General features: G+C 40.5%; 1 protein-coding gene across 7 annotated transcripts in view; it reads left to right on the plus strand.

Annotated features, from left to right (window-relative positions):
- Positions 1-27,058, plus strand: part of LOC117512625 (IQ motif and SEC7 domain-containing protein 1-like) — a 364,856-nt gene that overhangs the window by 271,959 nt on the left and 65,839 nt on the right. The window contains exon 1 of one of the 7 annotated variants that reach the window (XM_034172774.1): positions 23,610-23,951. The exons of the other annotated variants lie outside the window; for them this stretch is intronic. Coding sequence (XP_034028665.1) covers positions 23,887-23,951 — 65 coding nt within the window. The 5' untranslated portion in view covers positions 23,610-23,886. Of the gene's footprint in view, positions 1-23,609; positions 23,952-27,058 lie in introns of those variants that run through there. 7 annotated transcript variants of the gene reach the window in all.

A 27,058-nucleotide genomic window follows, 5' to 3' on the forward strand; every position in this document is an offset into this window, starting at 1 on the left:
CAAAATAGAAACACTGTTGAATAAAGAGATGGAATAACCTAATCCACATACTACTTAGCATTCCACTCCTTTTCACTTTGTGGGACAGCCAGAACAGCAACAAGGAGGACAGCTAGACTAAGGTAAGGTTAATTATGAAAATGAAAAATTTTAAAAATGTTTAGAAGTTTTAAAATGTTTAATTACATTTTGGTGCATGAAGCCGTAGAACCACATGAAAAACTCCCATGATGTTGCAAGAACAACTTTTTCTCAATTCTTACTTCACACAAGGAGTGTGTTAAAATTACACCTTCGGAGAGTTAAGTTACACTTAAAAACTGTTCAATCAGCACTGATATGAGAATTTCAGGAGTGTGCAAGGTTTAATGCAGAGTGTGAAAACAACACTCTGAAATGAACACTGAAATGTTTGGCTCTTGAGGTTTGAGCACTGTTTTTTGTAGGTGAATTTTTCATAGGGATGACTTCGTTTTAAATTTATGAAGCGCCTGTTGTATTTTCAGGTGATTTTTGTCACTCTGTGTTACTGCAGCAGCAGATCGTGACTCTGAGCTGTTTTCTTTCAGCCACATCTGTGTTCAGTTCGCCGGTTCGAGGCATGCGCTTCTAAAATAACATTGTATTTCCTGAATGAATGTATCGCTGTCAGTCTAACGAGGGCCATTAAAATGAAATGCATTTTGCGCCTTCGGCTCCAAGTGGAGCAGAAACTTTGCTTTACGATACCGAACTCGCACAGTGACAGACTCCATATTAACCCAACATGAAAACAATATATATATTTTAACGCCATTTGACGTATTGGCGCGTATCATGGACTTCAGTACAGGCGAGCCCGTGTTATTCGGTGGCTGTGGGTTCACTAACCCAAGCATGATGGAGCAGACGCAAGAAAAGCCATCTTTATACCGAGGGCCAGCACAAACAATGAGCTGTGCCAGTGTGGACGGCTGAGCCGGGTGGCGCTCCTCTCGCCTCAATAGCCTGCAGTGTTCCTGCCGTGGGCTTCGGACGCCACCGAAGCACAGTTGGCTGTTCCAGGGATGGGCAGCTTAGCACAGCTGGAGTCCAGGGTCGAAGGAAAGCACACGTGGCTAAAGTGATTCTACAGCTGTGTGTGGGGAGGTGAGCCCGGTTAGTATGTAGCACAGTGCTTCATTTTGTGACCCTTTGTCTGTATTCTGTTGGTATTATGTGTGATGGAACGTCATGTTTTCTGTGATGATGATTGAATGGCAGCAGTGATTTGAATGATTGTGCAGTATTTCTGATCAACAGCTGTTTGTCTAATCACCAGTAATGTGAGCAGTGAGTTTGATTGAAATCACATTTGCATTGTCACTTTTTTAACACCTTTTATTTGTCAGGAAAGCAGGTGTAGATTTTTTTTTTTTTTTTTGTATTTTGCTGCTGTATTCATTGGATTATTTTTCTGTGATTAAAGCTACAGTGTGTATTATTGCCTGCCATCTAGTGGTGAAATTGTAGATTGCATTTCTGCATCTTCAAACAATTGTCATGTTTTGTTTCTTTGACGACGGGGATTCATGCTCCTTTACCTTCTCTTGTGAGCCTATATTTTACAAACATGAGGGTTGTCACACTTGATAGTCTGCACTAGCAACCCGTAGACACTGCAGAGAGGTTCAACCATTTATTCATTCAATTTATTCATTAATTTATTGTCACTGCACAAGAATCACAACGAAATTCAAAAACAGCGGCCCTCAAAGACAGTGCAAAGATTAAAGTGCGGTAAATGCATAAAATAGATTTAAAAAATTTAAAAAGACTGAAAAAAAAACATATTGCACATTAACCACTGGTCCCTCTTAATTTTTTATCTTCGGTCTTCCAAAATATGCAAAATGTGAAATACTTTCATTGTAAGTATGTTACTGTTCTTCTACTTTATCAACATTGGCAGCCTCCATGAGGGTGGCCCCACTCCCATGTCGATATGATGGGTTCATTCTAAGTGTCTGAAAACATACTGACTCATTGTTGCAGGTACTTATACACAGATGAACAGATGTTTATGAATGCTGTATTCCATTTCTGCTAAGAAACACCCCTAAATCCTGCACACTGCAGCTTTAAATTGGCCATCATGGGACTCTTATATGAGCAATCGGATGGTTCTCTCTGGCTTTCAGGAAGATGTAATTGAGTACTGGTGAAGACCTTTGTTGTCAGTTTTGCATTCTGATGCTCAAATGCGTGTCTTTCCACAATGGACAGTATGAAGGACATTGTGTTATCAAGATGTTTGTCCTTCTATGCATATGTTAAAACACCTGCGTTAACACAATAACTCAGTAACAAAGCATGTAAAACTCCACCGGTTTTGAAAATGTTGCATATTTTTAGGAGCTCGCTCAGACTGCCAGCCGCTTCAGCCATCTTGGCTCACCTGTTGTTGGCCCAGTGCAAACTAGGTGCAAAACCTATGGAGGGCAGCATTACGCTGGACAGTGTACAGCCTGCCAGAATTTCAGAAGAAGAAGAAGAAGAAGAACTAGGTGCAACTTGAGGGTGGGCATGGTTGAGGTGGCTTGGTGTTCACAGAGTTTGGGGGGAAATGACTTTTCTCGACTTTTGCCGAGTGGTGTGCCTGCTTCGGAGGACTCAGCACCAAAAGCTGCCAGGCATTTTCTTGTGCAAATGAGCTGAGGTACACAGAGTTTTACGTTGGCATGAAAAAAAGACTTAATCGCAGTTACACTCCGGGAGCAGATGAGCTGAATCAATTTTAGGATTGTTTGGAGCATATATTTGCATATTCATGGAGTCATTACCTGTGAATGCTGTATGATTGCTGCTTTATAGTCACAATGTTTGTTTACTGTTGGCACAAAGGATGACATGTACCAATCCTCTATATATTTTTGGAACAATTTGCACAAACGAATCAAGGGTGCTGGATAAGTGACTTCATATGCACAGTGAGTACTGTGTTGACACAGATGTGACATTATGTGCAGGGGATAATGAGCATGTTGATTTGAAAGCACCACATTTCTACATCAGCATCCTAGGGTGCCTAAAGCTTAGCAGCACTTTTGACAATTCAAGTTCCTCTGTTGTTATAGTATCCTGTCCAGCTGAGAATGACAGTAACTGACACCAGATGCCATAATGCTTCTTTTCTGTACCATGTTTCCCTTTACAAGCAAAGTCTATGGAAACTATGGTATTTTTCCTCTGTGTTGAGTCATATGAAAACACCTTCCATTCACACTAGTTACTGTTTCTCACTGCCTAAAATAGAGATTTTCAATCTAAAAACACTGGATATGTTATTAATATGGAGTGCTAAAACAAAGGAGCATTGTGAAAGCAGAACCGTGAAGCAGTGAGGTTGCGAGTGCAATGTTCTATTGTGGTTGTAACAAAACTAGTTTTAAATGTTAACATATTACATCTGATTGTACATCTGTTGTTGACTCAATGTTAGTTTGCACCATCTTGACCAAAGTGCGCAGGCGTTTGGTTGTCTGCCACCCTCCTGACTTGCACCTCACCACCGTGGGCAGTACTGCAAACAGTACCACAAAACCATAGAAGAAACCTGGAGCAGAAACAGTTTTCATGATGTTTTCATCTTATCTGTCATGGTGAGATAATGTATAGAAAAAGATTGCATTTACATGGATTTTTTAATTCTTGATATTTGGCGCAAACATCAAACTCCTCTAGTGTCTTTGTTATTTTGACATCGTTCAAGCCTGTTGCCTGCTAAGCACAGTCAGTGTGCTCTTGCAAGTTGGGACAACTGGGCTTCATCCTGTCAAAAGCTGCTGTAATGTTGATTATCCATAGTTTGTTTCTCTATGTCACACACATGAGACACTGTCATAATAACAATAAGAATAATCTTGTCTATTTGTTCAATCATTCATTCATTCATTCATTCATGTCATTTCCCATGAACATTTTCCATGAACAAAAAGAAACAGAAAAAAGATAAATCTTGTATTCTCTGCTCCTTATAACAAAATCAACAAAACAAATATAGTGTAAATTCTTTTGTTTCTTCAATTCCAACCCAAATGCCGTCTCCTCCTCAAATCATCAAACATCAAATAAACATCATTAACAGTAACATGATTGTCTTACATTTCAACAGTTACATTCATTTTCTTCTAATTTTCTATATTCTCATGATTTTGCCTTTATACATTTTTGTACAACCTTTAAGTTCTTCATTCAATACATTCCAAAGTTTAATCTGTTTCATAGTAGTCCGTGTGAACATTGTATTTTCTTCTATGGCAAATGGTCTGTGTAAAAGGACTAAACACATTTTGGAGCACATCTGGCAAGAATTCATTGTTTAGCTTTCCACATAAGCACAATTTTTAAGTCGACAAGATCCTTAAATTTTAATTGACTAGTTGCAATAAACAAATTATTGGTATGCTCTCTGTAACCTTTCTTTGTGATAATTCTAATGGCTCTTTTTTGTGACGGATATGATGGCTTAGTGGTACTGTTATAGGTGTTACCCCAGACTTCAGTACAATAACTGAGGTATGGGAGGATCATTTAGCAGTACAGCTTATGCAAGGAGTTGCAATCAAACAAATCTTTTACGTTAAATAAAATACTTTTTTTAACTGTCCTTTTTATTTACTCTATATGGGCTTTCCTGTTTAATTTTCATCTAAAACGACACCAAGACACTTAAATTCACTAATTCTTTCAATAATAATTCCATCAATAGTCACTTTCACATCAATACGCTTTCTCTTATTACCCAAATCATATAGTTTGTTTTGTTCTAGTTCAAAGACAGCTTGTTTTCATTAACCAATTTCTGCCTTTTATCATTTCTTCTCCTATTCTGCATGCATCTGTACAGTGGTAACCTCAATCATCCATCTCCTGAATTCTAACTTCTTGACTACTGGACTCAAACATGAGGGGTTTGATTGGCTAAGAGCTCCTATGTCATGACCGCGACCTAGTTATAGCACAAACAAACCAGCATCAGAGGAGAAAATTATTTTGTCATTGAAAAAGCAATGCTCCATCACCAAGTATTTTGTGATCTGATGGTCATAATCAAAAGCCAGGTGTATGTCCAGTGTGTTTTGTCTGACAGACTGAATGGAGTGAGTCTAGCACAGCAGTTAAAACTGGTCTTGAGATGCAGGGAGGCTAAGAAGTAAAGCTGTCGCCATTGATATGCACACACACACACACACACACACACACCTTACTGTCTGTCTAAAAGAAATAAGCCTGATTTCCACAATTTTGAGATCAGGATGGAAATTGGGGCTAAAAATCTGCAGTGGGAGACGGTTGTTATTTCAGTCGAGTACATGCTGATTAAGTGAATAGGAGTCACATTATTTTACTTCAGCTGCCTGAAAACATAAAATATAATACAGCATGCAAATATAATAAGCATGATATTAAACAGCAGGATGGACAAGAGAGGACGATGTCGCGCTCAGAATCCAGTCCACGTTTGTTCCAAAACAGGGAACAAAGCAGAGATTTATTCAATTTCCTTTTGTTGAAGCATTTTGTACCTGTATGAAAACTGAGCAAAACATACAAGTACATGCCAGTTTCACACCTCTAAATTTAACACAATGGAAATGTAGCCTGAGACGGTTATTCCTGACCGGAAAGAGCCGGCCTGACCTCTGTCCCTCTGAGTGACATCACTGTCACATTCCGTCCTCCTGTCCTTGGGTGTCTTCAAGGCAACGTGTAATGTGCTTTTAAACCAGCGGGTGGCACTGTCGCTTTGAGAGCCTGCTGGGACTCCTGTAACAGTTCTGTCACATCTGTGATGTCGGTCTGTCCAACTTCAGTCACACTCCAGCAACCACCATGACAACCACGATTATTTACGTCCGCTGCAGCCTTTGTCACATTTACAGTGTAACTCTGAGCTCTAACCACCAGAGACACTGACTTAGTTCACTACTGACCTCAAAATTCCACAAAGTCACTGTAAGTGCTGCACATCGAACTGACACAAAGGCAGAGATAATGAGAGGAAATCAGCTGGCCCATCTGTGGCCGTGCTTTTGTGTGGATTTCTTCTGTTGGAGAATGTTTTGTCCTTCACTGAATTGTTTGCCACTGTACCATCGTACACAGGTCTGTTTTTAATTAGGAAGAACTGTTGTTTCAGTGCTGGAGCTCGAGTAAGGTGAAATGCTTCAGCAAAATGTGGTGTCTGGGGATGAAGTGAGCTGAAAGGAAGATGTTGCACATGCTCTGCTTCTAATAACGCATCACTTGCACATCTGATTAAGTGAGAAGTAAAATGGGATGCCACAAGCATCAAATCAGACATACTTTAAAATCAGACATGCTTTAAAATCCGTATTTGTTATGATTCCATCTTAAAGGAAATGTTTCTAGCATAAATTTTGCTTATAGTAATATAGAAAGGTAATTTCTACATAGACTGTATGTAGAATTGTGGGAACTTGAGGATGCTTAAGGACTAAAACATTTAAGGGTGTGTTTAATTTTCATTTATTTCTATGGCACCAAATTACAACAAAGTTCCCTCAAGGCGCTTCACACAAGTAAGGTCTAACCCAGGGCTATTCAACTGGTGGCCCGCAGGCCAGAATCAGCCCTTTAATAAGTTTGGACCGGCCCGCGGCCCATTTACCCATAAATATTAATAAATACATGATCAAAAGCCGCTACAAAGCGCATTCGCCAGTTTTCAGCATTTTGCAACATTTTGTGGTGCTTTGCGGCATGTTGAATCCTTTACGACACGTCAGCACTGTTTCCAAACAGCCCCACCTCACATGAAGGCATTGCGGGCACTCGAACAGTTGGTGGCGGTAATGTACCGTATTGGTTTGCAAACCGCCAGTAAACTCGAACGAAGAAGAAGACGACAACCGGACGCATTCAAAGGAGAAGAGACGTAAAGTTGACAACGAAAATAGAAGATTTAATAATGACTGGCCTGGTAAATATGTGCACGTAGAAAATGCCGAAGGCAATCCTATGTGCCTGCTGTGTTATGACTGTTGCTCTGTGAATAAGGAATATAACGCGCGGAGGCACTTCATTACGACTCACTCCCGTTTTGACAATGAATATTCACCGGGTTCTGATGCTCGTCAAGTAAAAATAAAAGGACTTAATATGAACTACAAGTGAAGCACTGCAATCTTCTCCCGTAGCTGCACTCTGCAACAGAAGACAACGACAGCATCCCTGCGTGTTGCAAGTTCTTGCAAAAAATGTCGTTCACTGACTCCAAAACAGTGAAAGAATGTATGTTAGCTGCCATCGATGAGCTGGTAGTGCACAAGCTAAAACAGCAGGTACTGTCTTCAATCAAGTCAATCCCTCTGTCAGATACAACAGCTGCAAGACTACTGGATGTTTTAGCCACAGACGTTTTCGAGACTCTTCTAATTCAGTTGAAGAAAAGAAAGTTGAATTCATGTAGATGAGTCAACTGACAGCTCCGATATAGCACAACTTTGTATGTTTGGTTTTTCAACGGTGACTGTTTCAAGGAGGATCTATTGGGCCTAATTCCACTGGAAGGGCAAACAACAGGGGAAATAGTTTTCCAAAAGATTATTGCTTTTTAAAGATAATGGACTGGACCTGGAGCATATTAACCTGCTGGTTACAGATGGAGCTCCCTCAATGGCAGGAAGGGTCAAAGGACTGTCTGCACGACTGTCTGCTGTGGCACCAAAACTACAGTGTCTCCACTTTCTCATTCACCAGAGTGTCCTCTGAGAGCAGAGGACACTCTGACAGCAGAGGACGAGTTAGTGGTGAGTTGAAAAGTACCGTGGAGTCTGTGATTGCTGCAGTGAACTTTATCAGAGCAACATCCAGTCTTCAGCACAGGTTGTTTCGCAGACTACTTGCTGATATGTCAGCTGAGCACTCTGACCTACTGTTACACAACAACGTCAGGTGGTAAAGCCGGGGCAGTGCACTTCAGAGTCTGTGAACTGAGGGAGGAAATTATCACCTTTCTATGTGAATGCAAGCAACATGAAACATTTCTGACAAAAATGCTGGATGAGAAATATGTCTCAGAAATGTGCTTTTTAAGTAATATCATGCATCATTTGAATGGTCTTAATCTGAGTCTTCAGGGGAGGGATAAACCAGTGGCTGATGTGGTTGAAAAGATGACTGCGTTTATAAAAAAAAACTAGACATTTTCGCATGGGATCTTAATGACAGCCTGCTGCACTTTCCCACACTCAGTGACTTCATTAGTATATACTTTTGATGTTCTGTTAAATAAAAAGGGAAAAAGAAATGCAGTAGCATTTGTCTCAAATGTACATCCGAGAGTAATAGTACAGGTCACAAGAATGTCCGGCCCACAGATCATAGTATTCTGACAAATTTGGCCCTCGGAAAAATATAGTTGAATAGCCCTGGGCTAACCTATCCAACCCCTGTGTTGGAGACAGGGGTTCTCTTGTGGTTAGAGCCCACTTGTCAGATCAATCACATTGTAATATATAATAATAATACTACATCTGATTTGGTACCTCAGGGATCTGTGTTTGGACCGCTGGTGTTTTTAATTTATGTTTCCTGTTTTGGTCAAATCAGGAATCTGCTTCCTGCTACATAGCCACACACATTTATATGAACAATTAACATTATTCCAATGGTGATAGTCTAATTTGTTATAGTTACATTGTCACTTAACTTGCATACAGGTGAACTCTGTTAACTCACACATGCATAAATCGTGATTCAGCGTTAGCCCGAAAATTTCGACTACTGTATAATATACTGTTCTGTTTTTTGTTTTGTTTTTTTTCAACTTCATTAACTCGCAGTTTCAGATAACTCACAGTCCGATTTTGTGGACCCCAACTCGCACGAGTTAACAGGGCTCACCTGTATTAAGAAGGTGTCTGAGAGTGCCTTTATTTCATGCGCATAACATTGTATCAAATCAAATCAATTTTATTTATATAGCACCAAATCATAACAAACAGTTGCCCCAAGGCGCTTTATATTGTAAGGCAAAGCCATACAATAATTACGGAAAAACCCCAACGGTCAAAACGACCCCCTGTGAGCAAGCACTTGGCGACAGTGGGAAGGAAAAACTCCCTTTTAACAGGAAGAAACCTCCAGCAGAACCAGGCTCAGGGAGGGGCAGTCTTCTGCTGGGACTGGTTGGGGCTGAGGGAGAGAACCAGGAAAAAGACATGCTGTGGAGGGGAGCAGAGATCAATCACTAATGATTAAATGCAGAGTGGTGCATACAGAGCAAAAAGAGAAAGAAATACTCAGTGCATTATGGGAACCCTCCAGCAGTCTAAGTCTATAGCAGCATAACTAAGGGATGGTTCAGGGTCACCTGATCCAGCCCTAACTATAAGCTTTAGCAAAAAGGAAAGTTTTAAGCCTAATCTTAAAAGTAGAGAGGGTGTCTGTCTCCCTGATCCGAATTGGGAGCTGGTTCCAGAGGAGAGGAGCCTGAAAGCTGAAGTTTCTGCCTCCCATTCTACTCTTACAAACCCAAGTACAATAAATAAATTCAGTTTTATCTGAGTTTAAAAGCAGGAAATTAGAGGTCATCCATGTCTTTATGTCTGTAAGACAATCCTGCAGTTTAGCTAATGGTGTGTGTCCTCTGGCTTCATGGATAGATAAAGCTGGGTATCATCTGCGTAACAATGAAAATTTAAGCAATGCTGTCTAATAATACTGCCTAAGGGAAGCATGTATAAAGTGAATAAAATTGGTCCTAGTACAGAACCTTGTGGAACTCCATAATTAACCTTAGTCTGTGAAGAAGATTCCCCATTTACATGAACAAATTGTAATCTATTAGATAAATGTGATTCAAATTAAAATTTTATGGTCAACAGTATCAAAAGCATCACTGAGGTCTAACAGAACAAGCACAGAGATGAGTCCACTGTCTGAGGCCATAAGAAGATCATTTGTAACCTTCACTAATGCTGTTTCTGTACTATGATGAATTCTAAAACCTGACTGAAACTCTTCAAATAGACCATTCCTCTGCAGATGATCAGTTAGCTGTTTTACAAGTACCCTTTCAAGAATTTTTGAGAGAAAAGCCTGAGCCTGGTTCTGCTGGAGGTTTCTTCCTGTTAAAAGGGAGTTTTTCCTTCCCACTGTAGCCAAGTGCTTGCTCACAGGGGGTCGTTTTGACCGTTGGGGTTTTACATAATTATTGTATGGCCTTGCCTTACAATATAAAGCGCCTTGGGGCAACTGTTTGTTGTGATTTGGCGCTATATAAAAAAATTGATTGATTGATTGATTGAAAAGGAAGGTTGGAGATTGGCCTATAATTAGCTAAGATAGCTGGGTCAAGTGATGGCTTTTTAAGTAATGGTTTAATTACTGCCACCTTAAAAGCCTGTGGTACATAGCCAACTAATAAAGATAGATTGATCATATTTAAGATCGAAGCATTAAATAATGGTAGGGCTTCCTTGAGCAGCCTGGTAGGAATGGGGTCTAATAGACATGTTGATGGTTTGGAGGAAGTAACTAATGAAAATAACTCAGACAGAACAATCGGAGAGAAAGAGTCTAACCAAATACCGGCATCACTGAAAGCAGCCAAAGATAACGATACGTCTTTGGGATGGTTATGAGTAATTTTTTCTCTAATAGTTAAAATTTTATTAGCAAAGAAAGTCATGAAGTCATTACTAGTTAAAGGAATACTCAGCTCAATAGAGCTCTGACTCTTTGTCAGCCTGGCTACAGTGCTGAAAAGAAACCTGGGGTTGTTCTTATTTTCTTCAATTAGTGATGAGTAGTAAGATGTCCTAGCTTTACGGAGGGCTTTTTTATAGAGCAACAGACTCTTTTTCCAGGCTAAGTGAAGATCTTCTAAATTAGTGAGACGCCATTTCCTCTCCAACTTACGGGTTATCTGCTTTAAGCTGCGAGTTTGTGAGTTATAACACGGAGTCAGGCACTTCTGATTTAAAGCTCTCTTTTTCAGAGGAGCTACAGCATCCAAAGTTGTCTTCAATGAGGATGTTAACTATTTAACTGTTTTAGTCTGTGGTGCAGTTGAAGGTGCTATATTATTTTTTCTTTTTGAATTTTTATGCTTAAATAGATTTTTGCTGGTTATTGGTGGTCTGGGAGCAGGCATCGTCTCTACGGGGATGGGGTAATGAGGGGATGGCAGGGGGAGAGAAGCTGCAGAGATGTGTGTAAGACTACAACTCTGCTTCCTGGTCCCTACCCTGGATAGTCACGGTTTGGAGGATTTAAGAAAATTGGCCAGATTTCTAGAAATGAGAGCTGCTCCATCCAAAGTGGGATGGATGCCGTCTCTCCTAACAAGACCAGGATTTCCCCAGAAGCTTTGCCAATTATCTGTGAAGCCCACCTCATTTTTTGGACACCACTCAGACAGCCAGCAATTCAAGGAGAACATGCAGCTAAACATGTCACTCCCGGTCCGATTGGGGAGGGGCCCAGAGAAAACTACAGAGTCCGACATTGTTTTTACAAAGTTACACACCGATTCAATATTAATTTTAGTGACCTCCGATTGGCGTAACCGGGTGTCATTACTGCCGACGTGAATTACAATCTTACCAAATTTACGCTTAGCCTTAGCCAGCAGTTTCAACTTTCCTTCAATGTCGCCTGCTCTGGCCCCCGGAAGACAATTGACTATGGTTGCTGGTGTCGCTAACTTCACATTTCTCAAAACAGAGTCGCCAATAACCAGAGTTTGTTCCTCGGCGGGTGTGTCGCCGAGTGGGGAAAAAACGGTTAGAGATGTGAACGGGTTGGCGGTGTACACGGGGCTTCTGTTTTGTAGTGATTTGACAGATCTTATTTCTTCAGCGATCACTCGAAACGAGTAGGATCTAGGAGTGACTAGATCTTATTTAAGGCTGATGCAAAGATATAGATTAATGATTTTGTTTCTTGCAGGAGTTGTTATTGCAATGTTGTATTTTCTGCTTTTCCACATTGGAGTCTTCAAATGATCCAGAATACAGCTAATGGAGTGTATTATATTTGATATGTTAAACTTTGTCAGATAAATGAAGATTGAAATATAATTTATATCATGATATCGCACCTGACTACATTTTTATAAAATAATCAGATATTTTTAAGAAATCTTGAACGTTAATCCAAAATTGAAATGTATTTATCCATTCAGTCCATTTATTTATTTTGAAAATCTCTCATGACCCACCTGCAGTAACCTCATGGATCACCAGGGGGAGCATGGCCCATACTTTGAGAATCACTTGATTACTCCAGCTAACAAATCCATTGTTTATACGGGCGGCTTCCGGGTACAACTCATTTGCGTATGTCACAAACGGCAGACGTCACAATGCAAAGCATTATGGGATTGCTTGACTGACTGAATTGGATCGTAATCACGGTGCATGTAAACACGCACAGCAAGCGGATCACTTTAGGGCACATTCGTGTAAACAGGACAATCTGATCCACCAATCGGATAGAATTCAATCAGATCAGAAATAAAGTGTCCATGTAAACGTAGCTACTGTCTACTTTGGGAATCACTGTCTAAGTCAATCAGATAAACATTCTTAACTGTGTCTACATGAATCAGCTTCATTTGAATTTAGTTTTTACGGACCCTCCCCTCCAAGTACATTTACCGGAGAATTTGAGACCCACTGCTATGACAAAAAAGTTAAACGTGTTTCAGGAAGAAACAGGAAGCTTTGTATCATTTCACTCATTCAGATGTCATCGCCATGATTTTTGAGAATGGCTGGTCTTTTCACCATTTCACCATACTCATACATACACACCATCTGTGTATGTATGAGTGGCGTGGGTGGGGAGATTGGTGTGATAGATGTGTTTTTATTTAAATCTTTTTTTTCTTTGGACCCTGCGAGAAACGCCCTTTCATTTTGCCTGCACTTCAACTGTATGTACAGCTAAATGACAATAAAGGCTGATTTGATTTACTTGGGCAGATCTTACAATACACATGCGGTTGTCTACAGTCAGTTAAGCTCACGTGACCTGCATGTGCTTTTGGGATTTGTGGGCAAACCTGTGCAAGTATGAAGAAAACAGCATTCATTTAAAACCAAAAGGATGTGATTTTACTGCGGCTTTTAAAAGATGTTTTTGTATGAAGGAAAAACAAGTTGAGTCTGAAGTCCCTTGTGTATGGACAGACTGTTGAGACTGGAATGTGACATAAGGACCAGCGCAGAGAAAACTCTCTTGGCGTCATGTGCCAGCGATGATCTTTGATCATTCCCACGGGATCCCACGGGACTCCACAGTTGCTGCCGCCATGATGTGACGAGCAGACGCGCCAATGTCTTTGAATTTCCTCTCACTTTAACTCGGCTTTCTTTTGAACCTAAATTCCTTGTTTGTCAGAATTTACAGGAAAACTCTTTCATCATGTTGAGCCGTGTGTGTTGGCTGAACTATCCCCGATCATTACGTCTCCTTTAGCACGCTGCTGCATCAAGCTGTGACATCATCCCCGTCGTAATTGTTTCCAGACGAGTCGAGGGCTGCGTTTAATTTTCTGTTTCTTCTGTCTCAGCGCGACGACTCGGCGTCCAGGAAAAGAAGTTAATTGGAAACGTGCGTGATGTCATGTCGACACACGGCACCGAAAACTTTGCAACCGTGTTTCCAGGAAACTATCAGTTTCCTTTCTCGTTTCCTTTGTTGTCTTTTCCTCTCCCCGCTCCTGTGACAGTTCTCAGGGGCTCCACCTGTGGGAACACACCTGATATTGCTGTTTATGTGAAGCTGACCTCCAGATGCCCCTTTGGCTGCTCGCCAAGCGTGAGGTATCGAAGTCTCCTTCGGCTAAGCAGGAGGGAAGAGGAGAAGGAGGGAGGGCTCTGAAGAGGGCTGAGGGATAATAGAGCATAGAAGCTGAAACCGAGCGAGGCCATATGAATTGAGTTGAAGAAATAGCGTTTTATGAGCAGAGCGTGGGCCTCTACTTGGAATTCTCAATGACATCATTCTGGACCATTGTGCAGGCGGGACTGAATAGATGGAGCAGGCCCTCGGCAGACAGGACGATGAGACGAAATTTTAACTGCAGAGGAGGGAGCGAGACTGAACGCAGGCCAACGGGGAGAATTAGTCTACTAAGTGTCCTGAAATCTGTGCAGACTTTTATAGTTTAGCTTTACCTGGAATTCATCTAATTACAGCATTTCAGCAGAGGCTTAATCAGATGTTGCCCTTGAGCATCACGACGGAACAATCGCGGCAGGCTTGGGGGCTTATGGATCTGATGTACTTGGGTTCAAAGCGACACCATAAGTTCATTTCTTATCTCATTTCCCAACAAATAAACTCAGGTTAGACGTTCCCGGCGGTCCCCTGGCGGAACAAGTTTGCTTCAGGGGCCTGTCTAATACGGTGCACAACACAAAATATGACCCCTTGCCGCTGTCTCTTTGGTTATAAAGTGACTCAAAAAATAATGAGGATGCCAGTTTTATTCAGCTTTTTCTCTTTATTGTATGTGTTTTGTTTACTGACGCTTGGGACTAAGTGGATTTCAGTAATGGTGGCGAGCTTGCGTAATGGGTGAAGTCTGTAAGTTGAGTCGAGGAGCTGCAGGCATTAACAGCTGTAGTCACCAGAGAAGGAGGCCAAGGTCCTAAACTGAAATAGATCTCTTGGCAGGTTACTGTCTGCACACAATCATTGTTATTGAGTCATACATTGTAAGTACGCCTCCACCGATTCCCTGCTGTAATCTGGAACATATGTTAAGGTTGGGATCCCAAATCCTCGGCCTGTGCGTTCATCAAATTGGATGATGTATGATTACCAAGTACCTGAATGCATTTTTATGTCCCTCTACCAGGCATGGGCCAGTCAGAAAATATAACAGTATGATAACTAAAGCCTGCAGATCTTGTGCAATCTGCAGATTATATACACAAAAAGTTGCAATGAATGGTAATGTTTTGTTGACGATAAAAGTAATTGAGCCTTAATGTTTTACAGTTTAACAGGAACTTTATTATAAATAACTATAAAAATAACCAACAACCAACCAAAGTGCATCACTCTGTCGTCACTTGGATTGGCAGTCTCTGTGTCTCATTGCTCTTCATTGGCGTTATGTAGACCTGGCCCCACCTAGCTGGTGGCATAGGAACCACTTGTCTCTTGTCACTGTAAAACACCCACTGTGATTGAAAATTGATGGCAGCTTTGTCTCTTGTCGCTAATGTGACCAAGGGGCGATGAGGGTCCCAGCCATGTTTGACCGACCGCATTGTGAACCATGCCATCAGACTGCCCTCTGCTGGAAAAAAAACTATGTGATGACACCATTTCCACCAGCCAGTGTTGAAACAGTACATTGTTTATTCTGTAAAATACAAGTTTTCATATCAGCAAAAATAATGTGGATACGATATGCTGGTGAAAGGCTCATATCAGTTGCCCGATATATCGTCAGGCTCTAATGATAACCTAAGACCGCATGTCAATATAGCATGTTTTTCTGAGTGGCAGTATCTTTTTTTCAGTTCTAAATGAGAATGGAGCATATGCAGCCACTTTGTGTGTGTCATTTTTCAGAGCTCGCTACCTTTTTTTGTGTGACCACACCAAGCACTTGCAGCTGAAAACCTCTGAACTTTTCAGAAAGGCATTGTGATGTCACTGCAGTGTCTTTACAGGCAACAAATTAGACATAGCAAAATTTCTCAGCTTCATGCCTGGAAAACTTTATTTTTGCTGTTTCTGTCTACACTCAGCTGAAATGACCCACATAATCCATCACAATAGAGACAAAAAAAAATCTCACATCTAGCAGATTGATAGCAGATTGGACAGACGCTATGTTCCTGTTGAGGGTGAGCGATTTTTATTAGAAGTTTGTCATTAGCTGTTTATTGTTGTCATAGAAACCAGTCCCATGAGGAGTGCTTTTTATTTTTATGAAAGCGCATAGATGAGGTGCTGGGATGAAGTATTTCTGGGTGCTTTCAGAGCTTTTCTGCCAGAACAATTTTTCTGCAAGAAAAATACCTTTCCATCAGCATGTTAGAGGAGTGTTTTGCAAGTCAAAGCATAATGCATTTTGTTAAACAGCTTGCTAACTGTGGTTCTTGATTTTAAAATATTGCCACAATGACATTGTGCAAAATGTATTAACTGATGTCAGCTTGATAGTTCACCTTTCCTTCCTTGTCAGCGAAGATAGTCTTTATCTCACTAATATAGCAGCTCCCTATCCAGTTAATGAAATCCAAATAGTGTTATGTCATCATACTTGCACCCATTACAGTCTGGTCAAGTTCTTGAGACATCTTGTTTTGTAACTTCACAAAACACTTGATATTTTCACCATAGGTACTCTCTGGGGAGTAGTTTATCTGAATAGATTTTAGGGTTGTTTGGTGCTTGTGCTTTCATATTTATTAGGAAAAAGTGATGATTTTTTTCCCTTCTGATTTTTCATTACTCAAGAATGCTGTATAACGTACACTGATCACTGGTCACGCTGGTCAGTCACAACCAAAAGAAAACCAGCAAAAAAACACAGAATGGACACAACTGATCTCAGTTACAAGATAATAGATGCTGTTTTTGGAAATCTTTGTAAGGCTGACCTCATCATGTTGATCCTCCACCTCCAAAGCTGGCAGATACACAGATAAGTTGAAACAATGCTCCAGAAGGTCAGGAACTGGCACGGGTACCATGTTGTTGGAAACATATCCAGTAAGAACAAGAACAGGGCTTTTTCTTCTTTTTACTTAAAGTACTGAACAAAGTTGGTGGGAAACAAAGAATACAATAAAAAGTAAAACAGGTCTTGTATCCTTTAAACCACTAGAGGACACATGACGTGTCTAGCAAGAGCTGCTTCTGGTATCTTCATTTAAGATCTTTCCACAGAACCACCCTGGGACCTGCAATGACTTTGCATGGACTCACTGACCTTGAAAAACTGCTCCATGTGGCATGAGTCGACACAAATGTGTTTCTTATTGATGAGTGAGAGCCCAGAGCTTATTCTGCACAAATTAACAGAGTCACAGTTGATTGTAATGATTGTCAAACAGTTCTGGTCAGATTTACTCAGCACAGACTCATTCATTCCAGTTTCCTCCATTAATTACACCTCACTCCACAGAAATGACAAATATCCAAACCCAAATGGTCAGAAATGAGATTTCAGAGATGGCATAGAGAGAGTTGAACCCTGTGATTTCAAAGACTACGGGATGACATGATTGAAATCGTGTTCAGTTATTAATGGGCCATTTCATGAAAAGTGGCCACCAATATGTGACATGAGGGTCAATTATTAATTTCCCAGCAAGGTGCTATAGGGTCCCTCATTTATTGCGGGAGTTACGTTCTAAAAATAACCCGCAATAGGCGAAATCTGCGAAGTAGTCAGCGTTATTTTTTACAATTATTATAGATGTTTTAAGGCAAAAACCCCTAAGGTAAAAGGTAAAACCCCTCACTACACACTTTATACACTTTTCTCAAATAGGTATTAACATTTTCTCACGTTTCTTTCCTGTGTAAACACTCTCAAAGTTCAAACCTTAGTAGAAAAATAAGTCCAGTATTATAGAATGAAACCAAAGATCAAAACCTGTTTCCAGGCCCAAACATTTGTTTGAGAAATAAAAATAGGACGTTTTCCTATAAATAATTCTGATGGCTTTTAGAACTAATGAATTTAATCTTAATAATCAACCTACGAGGTTGGACACATAAGAAATTATTAATAGTGACTCACCAGTATTTCACAGTTCCTCTGACCGTGCCGCTTCCTCCTGGCGCCGCTCTGCTGTAGCGTCTTTTTCCGCTGAAGGCCTCGGTGCAGGTGTCTTTTTCCGAGTGAAAAACATAGTTATGCGTAGTTGTTGGCGCTCTTTTTTTCTTCTGTGCGAGAAGATTCTTATAAACAAATTTGGCAAGCTGACCGCATTCTGTACTGTACAGGAGACACGGCACGGGGGAGATTGACAATGGCCTACAGTCCCTTCGCCAATCAGGACGCAAAACACAATGCGCATGCTCCCCCTTAGCCAATTGCGGTGATGCCGACTGGTGCCGCAACCGGCCCGCCTGATGAGGATGCAGAACACAATGCGCTGTAAAAAAACAACAAAAAAAAAACAAACAAAAGCATGCAAAATTGCAAAAACTGCGAGGCCATGAAAGGTGAACCGCGTTATAGCGATGGACCACTGTATATGAACCATGGGGAATACATAAAATCCATTATTGACAAAAGTAATGTTATACTTTTTTTGGATGGGCTCACAGGAAAGTCCCAGAGTGCTATTTTTGGCGGCTACATTAGGACATGAGCACGAAACAAACATAAAGCAAATAATTGATGACTGTTATTTTATTGTTCAGCTAAATTTGATCTCCCCATGGGTTTAAGCTTCTCAAGAGTCGTGCTTTCAAACAACACAACTGGAGTTTTATTTATTGAATAAATTAGCAGCTTTGGAGCTTGGGTTTTAAATGTAACACACCGGGACACTACGAGTTACATTCGACACCACATTTTCAGCATGTTCTCTGCAGCCGTACCGAATGATTAAGACACTGGTCTATGGGGGGAAATTAATTTTACCGTGTATCCATCAAAACAGAAGTAAATTCAGATAAATTAGTTGAAGTAATTTCTGTTTATTTTTTACTAAAATAATACTTAGGTGCTGTATGTCACAAATTTGGTGGGGTTTGGTGTCCCTATTTTCAGATAAAAACTCAAAAAAGAAAAATTCTAAGATAATTATGTCCTCAGTTATTTATCACAGTTATTTAATCAATATATATACATAGAAACAATCATTTTATATTTTTTCACTGTACATAGGGTTGTTCTGTTTTTCCTGACCAGTAATGTTGCCTCATCTAATGTGACCCCTTTTCATGAAGTGACCCCAATACAAACAAGTAGAAACTGTATTTAAAAATTTGGACACATTTGAGGGAACAGTTACAATGTTTTTAAACAGTAGTCCAGAATAAATATAACAAGATCAGCACCCAGGTTCGTGTTTTTTATACATTTGGTCCAGTTCATTCAGATTCACATTCTAACATTGCATTTGCACTAATGTTGGCTTGTTTTCATTTTGACAGGTAATTACATTTGAATGGAGAAGATTTGTATACGTTGATTTTGTACTTCTTCTTTTGATCAAATTGCAATTAAAAGCATCTGCTCCTCTTTCCATGTGCTCCCATGGCTCATTTTTATGATTTCCTTTTCTTTTCTTCTTATACTAATGGAATGTTATTACTTCTGTTTTTTCTTCAACTGTTTAATGGTGACAATAACTTGCCCCAGCTTACTATAATTGGCCCAAAAGTCCAGTCTATGCAAAAAATGTTTTCACTCAAACTGAACAATGCCTCAGTTTAATCCCGACCTAGACTAAATCTTTTGTTCAGACCAAATTTTAGTCCTCTGGTCTATTGGTCTATGTTACGCAGGTGGAAGAACGCAATCCTCGTAATATCTTTAATGTGTAAATCAAAGGACAACGTGGGGTCAGAAATAACCCCAAGATTCCTCACTTTGTCGGTGTGATGTATGCCACACGAGTCTAGGAAATTGCTGGACATCCAGCTTTTCACTGACGCGAGGCAGTCCTCTATGGACTTTGTGTACGAGATTACACCAGCAGTTATCAGCATGTACAACTGAGTATCATCAGCATAGTAATGAAAGGTAATCCCAAAACGCTGCAATACATGCCCAAGGGGTATTGTATAAAGGAAGAAAAGCAGGGAGCCTAAGATGGACCCCTGTGGGACCCCACATCTCATGTCAGCAAGGTTAGAGGTAGTATTGTTGTGCAAGACATTTCATTCCTAAATAGTGATATTTTTTTGTTAAGCACTTTGGGTTAAAGCTGAAAGTCTGCAGACACAAAAAATGGTCAGTGTCCAACTACTTACAGACCTGACTGTATATAAGACAGACTTTTCTCACAAGTGGAGACATAAATAGTCCAAATCCATTAGGTTTTGTGCAAGACAGCTTTTTGCTTTTTTGTACTTTGACATGAAACGCCCAACACTTAAGAACAGTCCTGTGGATTGTTTTAAGAACAGAGCAGAGACATCTGTAGCTCCAGTCCATGTTTATGCTTTGAATGCTTTCTTTTTGGTCACAAAATATAACACAATGGTAAAGAAGAATTTTGACATCAGTGAGAAGGCAATTTTCCCATATACTCATAAAATTTATCCAGAGGTTTATGACGAAGGCCAGGGCTTAGTTTGATGTTGTTACCTGAAGCACAAGTTTATCCTTTTAGTAACTCTCTTTTGTGTTCTCTCTCCTCTCTCTCTCTTGCTTATTCTCAATCATCTGTTTGAAGTCTCGAATGAAAACAGTCCAGAGAAGTGGATCATTTGAGGGTCCAGGCCTGTAATTAGAGGACATGGACGTCTCCCTGCAGAAACGCGTGCATATGATTGGTTTCCCTGTAAACCGGCTCCATGTGGGAGTTATTCTCCTGTTTCCTGCCTCTGCTGTCATTAGACAGAAAATTACCTTTGACTTGGGGGGGAGGGGGGGCAGTTTAGCACAAACCCCCTTCTCCCACAGGACTTATTAGTGTCTGACTTGGAGTCCAGTGATGAGGTGCCTGTTGCACATGTGAATGTATCTGCTGTGCAGTGCAATATGTGACCTTTATACAGTTTAACAATGTCCATAAAATAAAACAATAGAGATTTGAAGGGGGGTAAATTTAAAAAAAAAAGGTGGTTGGACTACAATGGCACTAGGAATGTGGTGGCCAAGTGATTAGTGCACCTCTGTTTTTAGAGCACAAGGTTCCTGGTTTCAGTCCACCCTTGCTTGTTCGCTGTGTAATGTGGAGTTGTGTTACAAAGGGCATCCGTCCAAATTAACACTTAGATTTCAATTTATTTTCATTTATATAGCACCAAATCACAAGAAAGCTGCCTCAAGGCGCTTCACACAAGTACGGTCTAACTTTACCAACCCCTAGAGTAAGCACACAGGTGAAAGTGGTAAGGAAAAACTCCCTCTGATGATTTGAGGAAGAAACCTCAAGCAGTCCAGACTCAAAGGGGTGACCCTCTGCTTGGGCCATGCTACCGTTACAATTTACAAAACGAATATACAGGAAATGTTGCCGGTGCACAGGACAGGAGGGTTACAGAAACAGACACCACACCCATCTCTGGATGGAGCTGCACCTCAAACAGAGAGAAAAAAAAACAGAATCAGGCATCAGAAAGACAACAAATGCAGTATAAATTGTCAGCATTAAGCAACAAGAAAAACAGAAGAAATACTAAGGTGATCGCCAGCCACTAGCCCTAAGCTTCACTAAAAGACCCAGAATTTAGATAAAGTTGAGGCTGTGGCACGCTCTGTTTCCTAATAAAAATAATTTAAGAGTAAAAAGCATAGTAACATACTATGCCAGTATGCTAGCCATACAAAAGGGAAAATAAGTGCATCTTAATTCTGGACTTGAAAGTCTCTACAGAATCTGACTGTTTTATTGACACAGGGAGATCATTCCACAGAACAGAGGAACGATAAGAGAAAACTTGCAGACTTTTTATTCACCTTAGGGACACAAAGTAGTCCTGCACCGTGAGAACGCAGAGCCCGGGCTGGTAAGTAGGGTTTAATTAGGTCAGCTAAGTACGGAGGTGCTAGTCCGTGAATAATTTTATAGGCTAGTAGCAGAACTTTAAAATCTGATCTCACAGGAACAGGAAGCCAGTGAAGAGATGCCGCAATGGGTGTAACGTGGTCAAACTTTCTGCTTCATGTCAAAAGTCTGGCAGCAGCATTTTGAACCAATTGGAGATCCACTTCGGATCTGCTGTCTCGACCCCAAGTGAAAAAGAGAGAAGCCAGCTGGGCACTGGCTAAAATGGTGCACAGTAATAACCAAAAAAAAAATCTTTTTTTTTCAACCTTCTGTCTGTGAGCTCAAAGACCTTTGAGGCAATTTTGTGAAAAACCATTAAAGGGCACGTTAGGCCCTTTAATGGTTGCCTTTTAATCTCCTCTACCACATCATTTTGCAATCTGCATGTTCCGTATTGATGGATTACACAGACGTTGCTCATTCACTCACAAGTTTGGTGCCACAAATCATGCACAAAAGCAGCTTCAAAAGCATGGTTTTTAAACCAGGTTCACAAAATGTGAACAAGAGCTGTAAAATCGTTTATGGTGCCCGAAGAGGTGTGCGAGATGGCAACTGTTGCTGCAATGCTTGATACAAGAAATATGTTTTCATATCTCAAAATGTGATGTGATTGGCAAAAAAATAACACCAGAATTAGATTCAGCGCCCCCAAATTACTCAAAATCCATTGGAAAAATGCGATACAAGAAAAATCGTGTTGACCAATGTAATCCATGTGTCTAGGAGAGGTGTGATGCAAATTTTCATTTAAGGTTTTTTTGTTTTGTTTCGTTTTATATATATATATATATATATATATATATATATATATATATATATATATACTTTCTCAAATTTTAAAATTCTGAATTTTCTAACTCAGAAATTTCACTTAACTTTAGAATAGAATAGAATAGAATATAGCCTTTATTGTCATTGTACATATATACACATTTCTCCAAAGAGAATTGTTTTGTGAATTGGTCTGTAATTTGTGTCTGTAGCATGGCCCAAGCAGAGGGTCACCCCTTTGAGTCTGGTCTGCTTGAGGTTTCTTCCTCAGAGGGAGTTTTTCCTTACCACTGTTGCTCTGGGTGTTAGTAAGGTTAGACCTTACTTGTGTGAGGCGCCTTGAGGCATCTCTGTTGTGATTTGGTGCTATATAAATGAAAATAAATTGAAAAATTGAAATTGAAATATATTGCCAGGTGGGTGTATTGATTTTTAGTTACTTATGTACACTACATGTTTTCATTATCTTATTATTGATCAGCTGCATAAATTAAGGCATTCATAAATTCTGACTTACAGACGAAAGTATCGAGTTGCAGATTTTAGTGGGTCTGCAGATTGAGTAAGTCTTATTTATTTTCCTGGTTGTTCTCTTTTGCATTGCAGTAGGAAAGTATACAAGCAGCTTAAGCAGTTGCATCACAGCAGTGAAAGTCGCGTTTAAAGGAGGTGTTTTATTGTGTCACGCAGACGCTCCAAAAAGCTTTGTCTCATTTGTGCCTCGTCGCATGTCGACCTTTGACACATTTTTTCCCTGTCGGCGCTTCAGAATTCCATTATTTATTTACTGTAGGCACCTGATTGGATCAAGCTGTAACATTCTCTCTGCATGTTTTGTTTCTTATTCCATCATATGATTTCACATGATGATTTCATATGATAGAATGCTTCAAAAGCTTCATTTATTTTTGCACCATTTCTGCGTCCCTTCTTTCCTGTACAATCACTGTTGAGCTGGAGATGTTTTGTCCTCTTCCCTCTCTACCCAGATACAGAGCCACCACGCTGTCACACCCCCTTCCATCCACCCCGCCCCTTTCCATACCGCTCAAGGCCTGGCAGAAACCCGCACTCCCCCCTCACCCTCCCCGCTCCTCTGTACTCCTACCAGCCCGGCACATCGAGGCTCGGAGGGGAAGAAAGAGGAAAAAGAAAGCGCTCCGTTGGTGTGTCAGAGATTACAGTCTGTCACTGAGCAGTGACCATGTCCGCCGTCCATCCGCAGGGAGCTGCCTTCACAAGGCAACGTCCCGGAAACGCTTACGAGAAGAGCCACAACTGAGAGCAATAGCAGATGGCAGCTTTGAGAAGTGCCTGTCAGCTAGAGAAACCTCTCGGGCTGTAAATGGGGACGGGTGAGGAGAGCTGCTAATGTTTGGAGTACGTGGTCCCATGCGTGGCGGCCAGCATGTGGTGTTTGCAGTGTAATTCAGAGAAGACTCAGTCGCTGCTGGAGCTGGAGCTGAACAGCTGGTAAGAGTGGTTTGGAGTGTGTTTTGTCATTGGATGATGTTCCGCGGGGAGCTGCTATGCTGGAGTCTGAAAAGGGTTTGGGTCACGTGTCAGGCTAAATTCTTTTGTGTTTCCACATAATCTCTTTAGAAGACTGAAGTAACACGAAGCTTCAGGCGAAGTCTGGAAGATCGTGAATGTTAAAGCGGCGTCTGCTGAAGAGAATCCATCTCTCGCCTGTGTGATCTGATGGATCCTGTAGTCTGAACTTTGTGGTGTCCTGGGAGTTGGACTGTCCCTTGATTTGTTTGAAGGTCGTCCCTGTGGTGAGCTGTGGTCAGCACAGGAGCTGAACAGTACATGGTGGATAGTTTAATTATTCATGAGTAGAAGACGTAGAGGACATGTGTTGTTTCTGTTGTTGTTGTGATGAGACTTGACAGGATGGACATCCCGACTCAGACAGGACACGGCCTGGCAGCTCGCAGGAATTTTCCTATTGATTTCTGATTATTTACTTGTAATAATAAGTACACTTGTATCCCAAGTGCAGTCTGGCAAACTGAAGCCGAGACAGCGCGTGTTTCATTTTTAACAATGAAGCTCTGTGTGCTGCTCTAAAGTAAAGCTGTGACTGGTGCCACAGCCACTGAAACTTTCAACTCTTGAGTTGTCATTGGTGGCTTGGATCACAAGTACACATTGTGCACTCGGGTTCACTTAGGGTGTTGTCACATCCATTGGGGTTGCTGCATGTCTGCTCACATTGGGGGCGCTGAGAGAAATTTGTCAGTTATACAGGATGACCCAAAGAAAAAAACTAAACCCATGAAAATTGTAATAAATCCTACACTTTGAGGAAGACGACTGCAACAATAGTCTTCACCAACATGTCTTGGTCAACCAAGGAAAAGACATTTTGCCTGCAGGCCTGTTTCGCCAAGAAATCATACCATTTGGAGGGTAATTTGGAAAGAACATGGCTTTTATGCAAAGTGATTAAGATAACTGAAACTTGGTAAATGATCGTACACAGACAAAGTTTAAGTCCAATAGATTTGCTGGACCTTTGTAGGATTTATTACAATTTTTTTGGATTCTGTATATTTTGGGGGGCGGGGGGCAGGGATACCCTGTACAATGATCTCATGTTAAACTGTGCACCAGCATCATGATTTTATATTAATAGAATGTTGCTACTGTGGCCTACTGCTATGCTATCATCAAAATCATAGAAAATTGGGTTTTTGGTTGGTTGGTTTTGTAATTGGTTTGTTTTTTTGTTTGGCTTGCAGCTGCAGTTCCTCACCACTAGGGGTTGTTGCAGCCCCTCAACACCCCTACTTCCAGCGTCCTGACACCTACCCTTCTTTTTCTTAATAATAATAATAATAATAATAAGAAGAAGCAGTTTTATTTGTGAAACAACATGCTCGCAAACACATTAACAGATTAAATGAAAACAAGTAAAGTCTGTGATTGTGCACCAGTAGACTTGACTCACTGCATCCACCACACTGTAGAACTAGGGACCATTGTTGTTAAGGTTAGCCCCTTGTGAAACGCCTCGGGGCGACTGTGTTGTGTTTTGATGCTACATGAATAAACTGAACTGAATTGAAGTGAAATTTCAGCTGCTGTTTGCCACAAACAACATTGGAGACGGAAGCCTAGATTTAACCTGTTTTCCTGAATTAAAAATAGTTCTCTGTTCCACTCCATCATGAAACTAACTGGTGAGCCAACAGACAAAAAAGTTGCACTCACCAAAGTTTATCCTGTCACATTTACAGAGGACTGTAACTCATTCAGAGTTGTTGTACTGTAGGTGACTTGTTGGCTTCCCTCACTGTTTGAGAACTGCCTTCTCCAGACAGTAACATACTGTGTGTTTCTTAATGATTGATGTCAACTCCAAGACATAATCATTGACAAAACTGGCTGGAAAAGTGATTCATATTGACAAATACCATCATATTTAGTTTGTCCAGTTACATATGAGCTCCAAAAACAGAGAGACTATATATATATATATATATATATATATATATATATATATATATATATATATATATATATATATATACACACACACACGCGCGCAAAAAGCTGCTATTCATTAATTGTTACTGTCCAAATACTTGGATCTGACTGCATCATCTTCACTGCACACAAAATTCATTAGTTCATTTGCAGCTGCTTATCCAGGTCCTGTAATTCTTCTTGGGAGATGCCAAGGTGTTCCCAAGCCAGCTGGGAAATATAATCTCTCCAGCGTGTCCTAGATCTTTCCCGCGGCCTCTTCCTAGTTGGATGTGCCTGGAAGACCTCTCCATGGAGACAACCAGGAAGCACCAGGTGCCCGAACCAACACAACTGGCTCCTTTCAAAGTGAAGGAGTAGCGGCTCTACTCCGAGTTCCTCCTAGATAAATGAGCTTCTCACCCTGTCCAGGAGCGTAAGCCCGGATACCCAATGGAGGAATCTCATTTCTGCTGCTTGTAGCTGTGATATTATTCTTTCAGTTATTACCCAAAGCTCATGACCATAGGTTGGGGTGCAACAATAAACTGTGAAACCAGAAAAAATAAAAAGCAAATTTTACATGTGTTGAATCATGAGCTGTTCACTGTTTAAAAAAAAAAAAAAAAAAAAATAGAAAATGGTCCGCAACATGACATTGTTTCTATTACCCTTTAAATTGCACAGTTTGAAGTAGTGAATTGAAAATACACTTAATGGAAATGTATTTTTGTAAAAGGTTTTACGCTCACATGATGTAGTTTTTCCCGAATGATTTTTAAAAAAAGCCATATTTTGCAAAACTGCAATTGAAACACTTTAGAGTCACATGACATTCTGAAATGTCATGTGACATTTGATATGAGCTGTATTTTGTAAACAGAAGAGATAAAAAAGGTGGAGGTATTGCTCTGTACACAAAAACTGATCTGACATGTAAAATTGTAGAAGAAATGACAATTATAGATGATGTCATAGAAATTGTAACAGTGGAAATTGTACATGAAACATCTAAGAATATTCTAATCAGTTGTGTATACAGAGCACCAGACTCTTGTGTTGTGAAATTTACAGATAAAATAATAGAATTATTCCATCAAATCAAA

This window comes from Thalassophryne amazonica, chromosome 6 (genome assembly GCF_902500255.1).
Source record: "Thalassophryne amazonica chromosome 6, fThaAma1.1, whole genome shotgun sequence".
Lineage (NCBI taxonomy): Eukaryota > Metazoa > Chordata > Actinopteri > Batrachoidiformes > Batrachoididae > Thalassophryne > Thalassophryne amazonica.